At 31.7% G+C, this 14,340-nt stretch overlaps 1 protein-coding gene across 1 annotated transcript; it reads right to left on the bottom strand.

Moving 5' to 3' along the window:
- Positions 1 to 589: 589 nt before the first annotated feature.
- On the bottom strand, positions 590 to 1,937 carry LOC125581717 (vesicle transport v-SNARE 12-like). Its single transcript, XM_048747629.1, has 5 exons — positions 1,677 to 1,937; positions 1,491 to 1,549; positions 1,208 to 1,396; positions 964 to 1,134; positions 590 to 875 (listed from the first exon to the last, which is right to left on the bottom strand). The coding sequence occupies exons 1-5, from the start codon at positions 1,771 to 1,773 to the stop codon at positions 723 to 725; spliced, it is 669 nt and encodes a 222-aa protein (XP_048603586.1). The 5' UTR covers positions 1,774 to 1,937; the 3' UTR covers positions 590 to 722.
- Between the last annotated feature and the right edge of the window lie 12,403 nt (positions 1,938 to 14,340).

The raw sequence follows: 14,340 nt of genomic DNA, 5'->3' as shown, positions 1-14,340 counted from the left end.
TTATTTGTCAAGTACAGATGGCAATTTATATGGCCTTTGTCGTTGACGTTAACTCTGTTATTTTCTTTTCATTGTAAAAAAAACTGAATAGAGAAAACAGAGTTTGGAGGGGAAAACGAGTGGAAGCAGGGGATTACATATCTTGTTTCTCATTGGCGTGAGGTGACGCTAAGCATTGATTCTGAGTGGAGGACGGGTGTTCGTTCAGTCCAAGAGTATGTGGGTTACTGTTGCTAAGAAGGCCAAGTCCAAGTAAGCTCAGCTCTGTTGTTCTTTATTTCTCCTTCTCTTTAGTGTGGATCGTCTGGTTTCTTACATAGATTGTAGCTGAACTGTTTTGTTTGAGAATGGCAATAGAGAAACTGTTTGAGCTGGAGACTATGGATATGGTAGTGTTGGGCTTGTTGAGTTTGTCTGTTTAACAATGTTGATCTTCGTGTTCTTATGCTTTTGTGTTGGTTGTTGGAGATTGTGATTTGCTTTTGTTCAGATTTGTTGGCCTCAATGCTGGGCCAATTTGATGGTTTAAACTAGAGAAAATGTTTCAGTTTCAGACAGCAGAGAGAGGACATGTATGTACCACTAGTAATAGTAATATGTAAAAAACATGTCATAACACATTTTTGGGTCATACAAGTGGAAACCTGCTGGAGAGACAAAGAGATTCAAGCCCATTACAAAGGAAAGTACCACAATCTTATACACAAATGGCTCTGAGTATATTAATGAGAAAGTTTGAATGAGATGATGAGGATGATGGCGAGAATGAGAGCAATGATCACTGAAGTAACAATCCATTTGTTCCTCGTCATTCTTCTCGACATAGCCGTCAAGACCTTCTTGCTCTTGTCAATGGCCTCATCCACACCATGAAGCTGCAATCAAATAGGAAAGGTATTGAACTTTATGGTTGCTTTGATACTATAGAGTAACTTTTATTGCTGTAATTGTCTAGGACCATACCTTGCTGTGGGAGTGAAGGAGGGTTTGGCGCTGCTGACTGAGATCTTGAAGAATGGAGACACCAAGCTCTTCAGTCTCCATCATGGTCCTTCTACTCTCTCTGATTCTGTCGCTAGACTGGTCCAGCCTCTCTACGGACATTGCCAATCTCTCTCTTTGATCAGCAGAAACCTGGAAAGGAAAGACTAACTTAAGTTTACTCTCCTCTGCATAGCAGAGAACTAAGCAATGGATCGATGTTTACCGAGAGAGGATCAGCCATTCCAGATTCCATCAACTCTTCACGGGAAGATTGATTAACATCAGGAGAAGAAACCCTTTTGAACTCCTTCTTGAGTTGGTTCAGGTCAGACTTATACTCTCTGAGTTTAGCAAGACAAGTAGCCTTAGCACTCGGCTGCAAACTCCTAGCCTCAAGGTCCATTTTTCGGATCTTTTAAAAAAAAAGAATAAAACCTATATGTTATCACACGTCTTTGTCTCTTGTGTACAATAAAAACAAGAAGAAGTGAAATGGTAAAAGTTACCAAGACATCAGCTTCATCAATCCCAGATTTGATCTCACCAAGCTTCCCTTTCTTATCATCTGCCAAAAAGTTCATGATTCACCACTCTTAGGCTCAATCTAAAGAAAGATGTAAACTTTGAATCCCAAATCTCAGATAACAAAGCTAATTAATACAAACGAAACCCCTATAAGATGAAATACCTACCTCCATGGGGGAGAAGGGAAGCTGAATTGGATTTTCGGGTGAGATTAGTTGATAGCTCGCAGTACTGCCTCTCGTACCCTTCGAACACGTCGCTCATCTTCTTCTTCTTCTTTGATTGGATCGAAAGAGGTGCGCTTGCTTCTCCTCCCTCCTCTCTTCGCTTTCCCAAGCTTAGATACAAGATTTCCTCTTTCAGATCGTCCAGGCTCTAAACGGTGCGTTTCATTGCTTCGTCATGGTTTTTTAATGTCTTACTATTTCAATTGTTTTGTTAAAAAAATAATGATAAAATAATAAATTTAGCAATTTTAGATTGATTGAATTTTAATGTGCACAAAAAGATTAATTTAAAATAAAAATATTATTTTAATATAAAATGCTACTAAAATAACATAAATTATGTAGATTTTATACATAAAATATAATGTTGTTTAGTTTTTATTCATAATAGTATCTAGTTCTATCTTTTAAAGTTAAATTATTTTAATAAATATATCCAAAATTTAATTATATTTTTTAATTCATATTTCTTATACACAAAATAATTTAATATAAAAATATATAAACTAAAGTTAATTATTATTTCATTAAAAATAATTTAATATATGATTCATAAATTTATGAAATGTGTGTTCTTGCAACTGTTTTCTCTGGTTCAGCCTTGTACAGGCTTTCTGTAGTTCTTGATCCAAAGGAAATATTGGTCAAGTTTTCTGTGGCTGTTCCGGCTCAGGTGAGAAAACTTCTCCCATGATTTATTGGCGTGCGCACACACAGTCATGACTCTTGGTTAAGAAAACTGAATTGGTTTACATCATTTGTTTTTTTCTGAAACAAATAATTTTAAAAATAATTTTTTTAAAAAAAGATTGACAGACAAAGGAGAGCGCTCGATTGTCGTAACAGACGGAGCGAAACGCTCTTCCCTCATAATAAAGCGAGAAAAAAACCACTCCTCATTTTTCCTTTCACTTGCCTGAAGGATCATTGGTTTACGTCATTTGTTGTAGGCATCATTTTTCATTGCCTGTGTTTTCACAACAGGATGGACGGATACTCTTGACTGAACTCTTTCGTGTAGTTCCTTTCATGGTCATTTACGTAAAAAGATCACTCGAACCAATAGAAGAAGATATCTCTACAGGAAGAGACATGGTTTGTACACACATCCATGGCGGACGCAACATTGTTTTTGTTATGCGGCACTTAAGCAACCAAATTCATGTAACCATTGTTTAGTTTAATTTAGTATTTAGATAAGTTACTAATTATCATGGAGGGAAAATTTTCACCTCCTTTAACCCTAAGACATAACCTCCTTGGCTATTTAGCCCAAGATTAAAGATATTGATGATTCCGATGTCGATCGATATTTTCTCTCAATGATGAACCAGGAGCTAGCTAGGTCCGCCTCGGCACACAGGTGCATATAAACTTCAGTGATACCTCAAAATTCAAAAGATTCATATATATTTGAAACTTTTTTTTTTGATAAAATATATATTTGAAACTTGATATCAATTTATTTTATATATATTTATTAGTAAACCTTTCATAAGATTTCATAGTTTAGATCATAAACGATTTGTATATTCCTGTGTTCAGCTTTGATTAAAAGGGGTTAATCAACATGTTTAATATTGACTGATAACAGTACTAATGTTATACACTTTGTTATCTAAACCTAGTGGTCACGACGTAAAATCAGCAATAATTATGTTTTCACTTTGGACTAGATGATGATTACTTGTATTTTAGCCATGTCTCTTATCTTCACGGCATCATTTGGTTACAAGAACGATCATAAGAGTGCTACTTTGCCTTCTTTGGCAAATATATAATCTAGACAGGAATTTACACAAAACATTAAAATAACTGTGATCTTATCGGATCGTATAAAAAGTAGTTGCAAAAAAGAATGTGATTTTTCATAGAAACAGGTAGGGATTCAGAGATTATATCTGATTATGTAATGTTACACGATAAGTTTCCTGGGCTTCCAACTTAAAACCAATTGGTAATTAGTGGATTGACCCAAATCCCTTATATATTATCCAAGTCCCTTTTATATTTCCGAAGCGGGATTTTCTCTCTAATACCCTCCCTCGAGATAATGGTGCGTATAACCATTAATCTCGCAGAATCTATCATACCCCCTCCGAAATCATGCTTTATTTTTCTAGCGATCTCGGCGGAACTGAGCTTTCTATGGACCATTAGCTAATGGGATGATCGGGACACTGTCCGGGCCGGATTAATGGGTCAGCGTATTGGGCCCGCTCGGATACCATGATAAGTTTCTTGGGTTTCTAACTTAAAACTAATTGGCAATTAGTGGATTGACTTAAATCCCTTATATATTACTCAAGTCCCTTTCATATTTCCGACGTGGGATCTTCTTTCCAATATTACACCATCTTTATCGGTTCTTCTCCAAATCGAATATTGGTAAATGGAGTGACGGGTCATCTGTTGGTTAAGAGATACTGGACCTTGATCTTTTAATTAAATATTTAAATTTGCGTTTTCGTAGTTAGTTTTTTTTTTCCTGAACCGTGCCAGACGAGGCGTTTAAAACAATGGATTTATGGTTTTCAGAAAAAGTATAAAAACAATTCGAATTTGTGACTGAAATTCGAATTTGTTATCGAGTAAATAATGGCTGAGTCAAAAAAACATGTATTTGTTATAAAATAACTTATAATTTTATAGTATCGAGAAATTTAAATAAGGGAAAAATTTTATACCCGTAGAAAGAAATAACACTGATATGAGATAAATATATGATAGAGAGAGTTTATTATAAAGAGGGAGAAGAGAAGTGTGTGGGACGAGTTACAATCGAACGAAAACGTTCGTATATATAGAAGTAAAAAGATAAAGTTACTGTGCGTGCATAGTGACAGTAGGCTCCACACTTATTATATTCACACGAAGTTTTCGTTATTCGGTGCTGTCATTTTTTACATTTGATTCATGCACGTTTATAACATTCCCCCTTGGAGACCAGTGTCACTATCATTTCTTGCTTAACGTCTATGTTGTCTTGTTCAAAACCTTTCCAGGAAAACCCAATGGAAAAAACCATAGTAGGGTAAAAAGAGTACAACTACGTAAGCTTCCCCTCGAATGAGTAGTCATAGATCCTTCTGATGACGCATTCCAATGTTATGGACATGTTTTCTGAATACCGAAGTCGGAAGTGATTTTGTGAAGAGGTCAGCTACATTGTCGCATGATCGGACATATCTCACTTCAATCTCTTTCTTCTTCTCGAGCTCTTGAGTATATGAGAAGAATTTCAGATGTATATGTTTTGTTCTATCTCTTTTGATATATACTTCCTTCGTTTGAGTCACACATGCCGCATTATCTTCATATAAAATTGTTGGGGTTGTGTCCTCGTTAGTCCCACTGCTTGATCGGATATGTCGATTTATGGACCTCAACCATGTGCATTTTCTACTTGCTTCATGGAGTGCAATGATCTCAGCGTGATTTGAAGAAGTAGCAACATGTGTCTGCTTCTGAGAACGCCAGGATATGGCGGTGTCTCCAATTGTAAAAACGTATCCTGTTTGGGATCGAGCTTTGTGTGGATCTGACAAATAACCTGCATCTGCAAAACCAATCATTTGACCTTTCAAATTTTCAGGATAAAACAAACCTAAATCAATTGACCCTTGAAGGTAACGAAAGACATGTTTAATTCTATTCCAATGTCTTCGTGTATGATACGAATTGAATCTCGCTAAAAGATTGATGGCAAAAGATATGTCTGGTCGAGTACAATTTGCAAGATACATAAGGGCTCCAATTGCACTTAAATATGGAACTTCGGGACCAAGTATTTCTTCATTTCCTCAGATGGTCGAAATGGATCATTTTCAACATTAAGTGATCTAACGACCATCGGGAGGGGTTGCCTTATCCATGTTAAAGCGTTTCAACACTCTTTTGGTATATGTAGACTGATGTACAAATATACCATTTTGAGAATGCTCGATTTGTAAGCCAAGACAATACTTTGTCTGTCCGAGATCTTTCATCTCAAATTCCCCTTTTAAATAATCTGATGCCTTTTGTATTTCTTCTTGAGTTCCGATAATGTTAAGATCATCAACGTACACCGCGATTATCACAAATCCGGATGTTGTTTTCTTTATGAAAACACAAGGGCATATAGGATCATTCGTGTATCCTTCTTTTGTTAAGTGTTCACTGAGACGATTATACCACTTTCGTCCAGATTGCTTTAAGCCATATAATGATCTTTGCAGTTTTATTGCACATAACTCTTTAGGTTTGGAACTTAATGTTTCTGGCATTTTAAATCCATCTGGGACTCCCATATAGATATCAGTATCTAATGTTCCATATAAATATGCCGTAACGACATCCATGAGACGTATTTCTAAATTTTCATCGGCCGCTAGGCTCATCAGGAATCTAAATGTGATTGCGTCCATAACGGGAGAATAAGTTTCCTCATAATCAATTCCAGGCCTTTGAGAGAAACCTTGGGCTACGAGACGAGCTTTGTATCTTGTAATCTCGTTTTTCTCGTATTCGGATAAACACCTATTTGTATCCAACATGTTTCACATCTTTGGGTGTGAGCACAATAGATCCGAATACATTTCGTTTGTTAAGCGAATCTAGTTCGACTTGAATTGCATCTTTTCATTTTATCCAGTCATGTCTCTTTTGACATTTATATACAGATTTTGGTTCTGGATCTTCGATTTCTTCATTTATTTCCTTTGCTAAAAGGTATGAGAAAATGTCATCAATATCACCCATCTAATTTTGTTTCCATATATTTCCATTATGGATGTAATTGATAGAAATTTCGTGAATTTCTTCAGATTCATGGTGCTCTATATTGTCGTTAGATTCACAATTTGCTTCTTCCAAAATATTTCCGCTATTTTGGGAGTATCATGCTTTTCAGCTTCCTTTCGTTTTCTAGGATATTTATTCTTTGAACCAATTGGTCTACTGCGTTTCAAACGTGTTCCTGATTCACGTGTATCAACTGCCGTTCCACATTTTTGTGGTATTTCAATACGGGCATGAGTATTCGCAGCTGTTATATGTGATTTAGTTACCATTTTGGTATCAGCAAATGCTTCAGGTAACTGATTTGCTATATTTTGTAAATGCATGATACGTCGAACTTCTAGTTCTGATTGTTTCATAGGAGGATCAAGGTGTACTAAAGATGGCACACTCCATTTGATTTCTTTTCCTACTTGTTTATTGTCTCCCCCTAGAGTTAGGAATTCTTTCTCGTTGAAATGACAATCGGCAAATCGTGCCGTAAACACATCACCAGTTTGTGGTTTTAGGTATCTTATTATTGATGGAGAATCATAGCCAATATATATTCCTAACCGTCTTTGTGGTCCCATCTTTGTACGTTGTGGTGGTGCCACTGGAACATAAACCGCACAACCAAAGATTTTTAGGTGGGAGATATTTGGCTCTCTACCAAATGCTAACTGTAATGGACAATATCTATGATACGCACTTGGTCTTATCCGAATGAGTGCTTCTGCATGCAAAATAGCATGTCACCATACAGAGGTTGGAAGGTTTGATCTCATGATAAATGGCCTTGCAATTAATTGCAACCGTTTGATTAACGATTCTGTCAATCCGTTTTGTGTATGAACATGAGCAACTGAATGCTCTACTTCAATCCCTGATACCATACAATAATCATTAAATGCTTGGGATGTGAATTCACCAGCGTTGTCTAATCTAACTCTTTTAATTAGATAATCAGAGAATTGAGCTCCTAATTTGATTATCTCAGTCAGAAATCTCGCAAATTCCATATTTCGAGATGATAACAAACAAACATGTGACCATCTATTGGATTCATCGATTAGTACCATAAGGTAATAGAATGGTCCACATGGCGGATGTATTAGTCCACAAATATCACCTTGGATCCTTTCCAAGAATTTTGGTTGATTCTTTATCAATTTTGATTGGTGATGGCCTTATGATTAATTTACCAAGAGCACAAGCAGCACATGTCATTTTATTACTTTGATATATATCTTGAGTTTTCATTGAATGACCATGCGAACTCTCGATGATTTTTCGCATCATTGTAGTGCCTGGGTGACCAAGACAGTCATGCCATAATATAACATCTTCTGGATTTTTCTTGATCACGAGATGTGATTCTATTGCATTAATATAAGTATGATGTAATCCAGAAGAAAGTTCTGGAAACTTTTCCAGTACAAGGCTTTTGCCTGATTTCTTAGAAGTTATTTACATATACTTCTTTCCACTCTCAGTTGCAGACTGAGTGCATATCCTTGAAGGTATATATCTTTAAAACTCAACAAAATTCTTTTAGAATTTGGAGAATACAAGGCATTATTTATGGAAAACTTTGTTCCATTAGGCAACATAAAGTTTGCTTTACCAATTCCTTCGATCAAGTCCGTAGGACCTGATATTGTGTTTACGGTCATTTTCGCTGACTTTAAAGTAGAGAAATATCTCTTATCTTTCAGTATAGTGTGTGTTGTACCACTATCTGGTATGCAAACTTCTTTACCAATTTGCTTAGTTGTTATTTCATTTGCTTTATTATCCATTTCTGTAACACACAATTAGTATTAATAAAAGAAATAAAATTTCACAAGTAATCATATTATAATTACACATTCATTATAAGCACACAATAGTATACATTAGTTGTTCCGAAAAACAATATTATTATGGAATCGAAATACATAATAAGAATAATAATTTTATGGCATCACTGGGCATTATTGAGCTTGTTTACTACAAGCATTTTAATCATCTTGATGAGTGGTCTCATCGAAATCTCCAATAAAGTCGGAGGACTCAAGGTATGTAGATGTTGTACCCTCAAAGTGTTCATTAAGATTCACTTCCTTTGCCTTGCCTTTGATAGTTTCTTGGTACAACTTACATAGCTTTCTCATAAATATTACCGCCTTAGCCTTTTCATGAGAAGCTGATTTATTTCCCTCTTTTATTGTATCGAGAATTTTCTCCGAATCTAGATGAATCTCCATATTTGTGATCCATGCCGTGTAATTTGCTCCAATTAATTCGAGAGCCGGAAACTGAAGTTTCTCGATATTTGCCATTTGAATTTCTAAAACAAAAAATAATATATTTTATTAGAATTTCATAATTTTAAAACGAACCATTTATATTAATAATACACGCAATTACAAGGAGAAACAACGCATAGAAAAGTAAATCGACATTAAGCGTAAGTTCTCCAGGAGCAAATTCTCCAATAAAAAGAACGTACATAGAAGCAAAAATTAGAATTGCACATAAAACCAAAATTATGCGAATCATCTTTCTTGCAATGAAAAACCGGAGTGGAGCGATTTGAAAATATTTGAGAGAAGATGAAATGTTTTGGATGAAGTAATGAGTGAAGTATGAGTGTATTTATAGATGAAAAACACTGTTCATAGCCGTTTGAAAGGGTAAAAATTTTGAAATTTTTTCTTTGTGACCGTTGGGATTAAATCGTGTGAACCGAAAATCAATCTGAAAATACTGTAATAATCAATCAACCAAATTCCATAAATTTCATAATATTTGATATAGGTGACCAAACATTTATATAATAATCATAATATAATAAACAAACAAATATCGATCATATTATGATGATATTATAACATTAAATAAATTATGCGGCGGCACAGCCAAACCAATAATTATAGTGTAATTAGCAATCAAGGTTTATTAACGAGGCGACATACCGCCCGCATTAATATAGATAAATAATAATAGTTAAAACATCCACTATAAAATTATTAATAATAATATCGACGGTATACCAACCATTATAGCATAGTAAATATGATACATATAAATTTTACAGAATCGCAGAGTGATCGTGCTGATAATGTGTTATAAAATAATTTATAATTTTATAGTATCGAGAAATTTAAATAAGAGCGAAATTTTATACCCGTAGAAAGAAATAAAACCGATATGAGATAAATATATGATAGAGAGAGTTTATTATAAAGAGGGAGAAGAGAAGTGTGTGGGAAGAGTTACAATCGAACGAAAACGTTCGTATATATAGAAGTAAAAAGATAAAGTTTTTGTGCGTGCATAATGACAGTGGGCTCCACACTTATTATATTCACAGGAAGTTTTCGTTATTCGGTGCTGTCATTTTTGACATTTGATTCATGCATGTTTATAACATTATTGATTATATAGCTTGGGGTCAATGTTAATCATATGTGCCCGTCGACATCACCACATTCCAATAAATATCAAAGTACTTTTTTTTGTCAACAATATCAAAGCACTTTATTACTCTGTTATTAACGAAGTTTTTACAACAAACATAAACGTACATAATCCGGGCATCCACACAGGATATTGGATTTTACTTTTTATACATTGATATTTTTTCATAATTAGTGGTATATAATTTTTGTAGGTCGTAATATAATTAATTATATTCAAAAGACCTATACCGAATCATGTAATATGATTCTTTTTTATACAAATATTCGAATCCGTTTCAGATACATTTGTTATTTAGATATTTTTAGGTTTCTATACATGAAAACCGAATTCATTCAAACCCAAATGACCAAACTCAAAACTCACACATAAATTTATAATATTCAAACAGTGTCTAATTTCAAAACAAAAAAAATGATACAAAACAACAATTTGTACCTAAATGAATAGCTAATGTTCATGTTTAGCTAATTTTATAAACTAATAAAAATGATTATTTTTATGTGTTTGGCTAAATTAAGTGAAATAGAAAGAGTTTTTTACTTAGTAAAATAATTATATGGAGTAAAAAATTAAGTGACAATAAATGTAATATATTTTTATTATTTTGTTTTAATTTATTATTTATTTATAAAATATGTTTTTGAATTATGTTTTTGACTACATAATTTTCCACCGACTGAAATTTAAATTTTTTATCGAGTAAATAATAGTTGAGTCAAAAAAACATGTATTGATTATATAGCTTGGGGTCAATGTTAATCATATGTGCCCATCGACATCACCACATTCCCAAAAATATCAAAGTACTTTATTACTCTGTTATTAATGAAGTTTTGCAACAAAGGTAAACGTATCTAATCAGTATTACTGTTTTATTGGTTGATTATAACTTACATAGGAAAATATAGACTTTTGTATTTGTACCCTTTTTGCAAGATAATCAATAAGTATTTAAGTTGCTTGAAATATAAAAATATTTGATTACTCTGTTATTAAGGTAGCAAATTACAAATACTACTCTTTCTATTTCAAAAGATTTATGTTTAAGAAATTTTTTTTAAGAAGATACATTTTTATATTCTTAATGTATGTAATAATTTTAAAATTGTAAACTTCGAAAAAAGAGTTGTGATTATTGAACTTGATTGGCTAAAAGTTACGAGAACTAATTAATCACAAAAAATAATATAATTACATCTAAAATTTAAGATAGTTTTTTAGTATATATAAAATTTCTAAAACATGGATCATTCTGGAACAGAAAGAATAAATGTTTTGATAATATTTACTTCTTGCCCACCTTATTAAGAATCATCTATCTAACTTTTATAAATGTTCCAGTTTCATTTGTTTGCTTTAAATTTGTTAGATTCATTTTTCTGCTAAAATGTGTTGTGTTATTTAGAAAAAATGAGCATTTTATTCTCTGATTTTTTGCAATCGGCAACTTTAATGTTTAGATATTGCTTGCGTATAATATTCATCAACTAACATTTGACTGCAAAAATTTGAAAAGAATATTGTTAACCGAATAATATAAAATTAATAATTTTGTCAAATTTGAACGTTTGACTATTTTAATCATAATTTTACACATAATAATTAGTTGAGAAATAAATATGTGCATATAATACTTGAATATTTAATTTACCGATTGCAAACACTTGAGAAATTAAAAGCACATGTCCTTTTAAGAAATCACAATTTAAAAGATTCTCAAGTTAGATATAACCAATATATGATTTTTTACCTTCAAAATGAGATTTTTCAGTTTTTACAATGACATATAAAACAACTGCAGTTTCATCCAAATGTTGATGTACTTCATGTTTATAAAATCACTCTAGATGGTTTTTTAAGTAAATCCTAATTAAATCGATTCTTAAGTTAAATAGAACCAATATACAAAAATTTTATTTTCAGAAGATATTTTTTTGAATTTTTACAATGATGTATAAAACAATACAAAGTAATTACAGTTGCATCGTATTGTTGATGTACATCATGATTATAAAATCGCTCTCGATTTTATAATCATGATGTACATCAACAATACGATTCAACTATAATTATTTGTATTGTTTTGTACATTATTTTAAGAAATTCAAAATCTAAAAATAAAAATCTTGTATATTGATTATATTAACTTGAGAATCTTTTAAATTATGATTTAAAAAGGCATTATGGTTTTTAATTCTGTAAATATTTTCAATTGGTAAATTTAATAAGTTAGTATTTAAGCGCATATTTATTGTTTACTAATTATTGACTACGCAGAGTTATAATTAAGATAGTTAATCGTTAAAAATTTGAAGGAAACTTGTCAATTTTTTAACAATTGATTATTTTGTTTAATAAATATTTGCAAGCAATATCTAAATATTAAATTTGAAAAATAAAGTTCTCACTTTCCCTATTATTTATCTGTAATTTTTGATGGACCTCGAGAAACATGGAATTTTTTACTCGGAACAGAATGTATATATATTTTCTCAAAAAAAAAATGTATGTATTGGTGAAAGAGTCCAAAGTGTTTATTATTAGTGAAGTACGAATAAAATAGTACCGAGAATAAATAATTAAATAGAATGGTCCCCATAACTCAATTTATTGAATGTATTTTTTTCAATTATTGTAAGAAGAAAAATAAACATGTGCCAATTTGGGGTTTACGAAAGTATAGGCCTATCTAATCATTCATGTCTACAGTGGCGGATCCAGACAAATTATTTGATGGGGGCACACAATAAATATATTTTATAATATTAAATTATTAATAAAAAAAATTATTTTTTATTTTTATAAAATATTAATAGATATTAAAACTATTAATAAAATATTATTATTTGAAAATTAAATAATATATATAGTAATTTTGTACAACTCATAAAAGGTTTTATAAAAATTTTAACATTTTTAAAAATATTCTAAAAATTTTTTTAATCAAAATTATAAAATTTTCAAATCAAAACTAGTTAAACATACATACATATATAATGTATTATTTAATTTTACATATGTATTACAATACCTTACATGTCACTATATCATAAATAAATACTCTAAAATATTATTCACAAAGTAAATGAATTGTTTACTATTTTAATATAAATAATATATTTTTTTAAATGATATCTATAAATGAAAATAGAATAAAAGAAATAGGGAAAGTCAAATATATAAGCCAAAGAAACAAGTATGTTAATAGAAACAAAATTAAGTTATTAATAATAAAGTAAACTTAGGTGAAGTGCAATTAAATGGCTACAATAAACGATGAAAATGTGATAGGACAAAAAGTCAGAAATGTAAACCAAAATAAAAATGCAAACAATATAAAAAACAAGAAGTCAATCGAACCATGTCGAGGATTGATAGGGGGCACCTTTACCATTTGACCTACAGATATCACCATGGTCCCGTCTAACAAAATAATTTATATTATTTAGTAGGGGGCACGTGTCCCCGTACTTTACACTGTAGATCCGCCCCTGCATGTCTAGCTCCATCCATCGGTAAGACTCATACCAAACCACTTTGTTTTCTTAATCTATTATTTTAATGAGCAAGAGTGTATACTACACTTATTATATCTGTAATCCTGACCTGTACATGTAATTATACAAAATATTAACACTATTCTACATTTCTATTATTTCCAAAACTAATTAATTGGAGCGTTCTATTTTAAGATGTTAACATAATATGAAATTCATACTTGTCTATAGGCACGCAGTTTTTAACCGAACCAAAATTTTGGTTAGTTTATAATGACTTCGGTTAAGTTTGGCAAGTTTATAAAAAAAAATTGGTTTTTTCGATAATGGATTTTTAAAGTGAAAACCCCTCAACTAAGTTTGTTTTGAGTAAAAACCCTCAAACTAAGTATTTAACGAAAAATCCCCCAAACTAATTTTATTTAATGAATTAAACCGTAACAGGTCATAATTACCATTACTACCGGTCATAAACCAAATTTCAAACCAAACTAACCGAGTCAACTAAAAATTTGAACTGAATAAACTGAATAAACCAGAATTATCCGAATTTAACCAAATTTTAATTGAAATATAGTCAAAACAAAAAACTTTGGTTAGTTTCGGTAAACCAAACTTTTCATATTTAATCCGGTGAGATTTTGGTCAAACCTAGCTATATGAACCCGTATGCCTACTTGTTTATAAATCATAGCAAATATTACTAAACCTTACTGTTTTAAAATAACTGTTGTTTAAATGGCTGTTTTCATAAAATTTTGTTTTAATTATCTTAGAACAATTTGAGCGTATTTATGACAGCATAAATAGCATCATTTATCAGAAAGAGACTTTGACCTTTCCCTGAGCAAGAACCCAGACAATACCTTTCTGCCTCT

Source organism: Brassica napus, chromosome C2 (genome assembly GCF_020379485.1).
Source record: "Brassica napus cultivar Da-Ae chromosome C2, Da-Ae, whole genome shotgun sequence".
Classification (NCBI taxonomy): domain Eukaryota; kingdom Viridiplantae; phylum Streptophyta; class Magnoliopsida; order Brassicales; family Brassicaceae; genus Brassica; species Brassica napus.
This window is presented reverse-complemented; position numbering and strand designations above follow the sequence as displayed.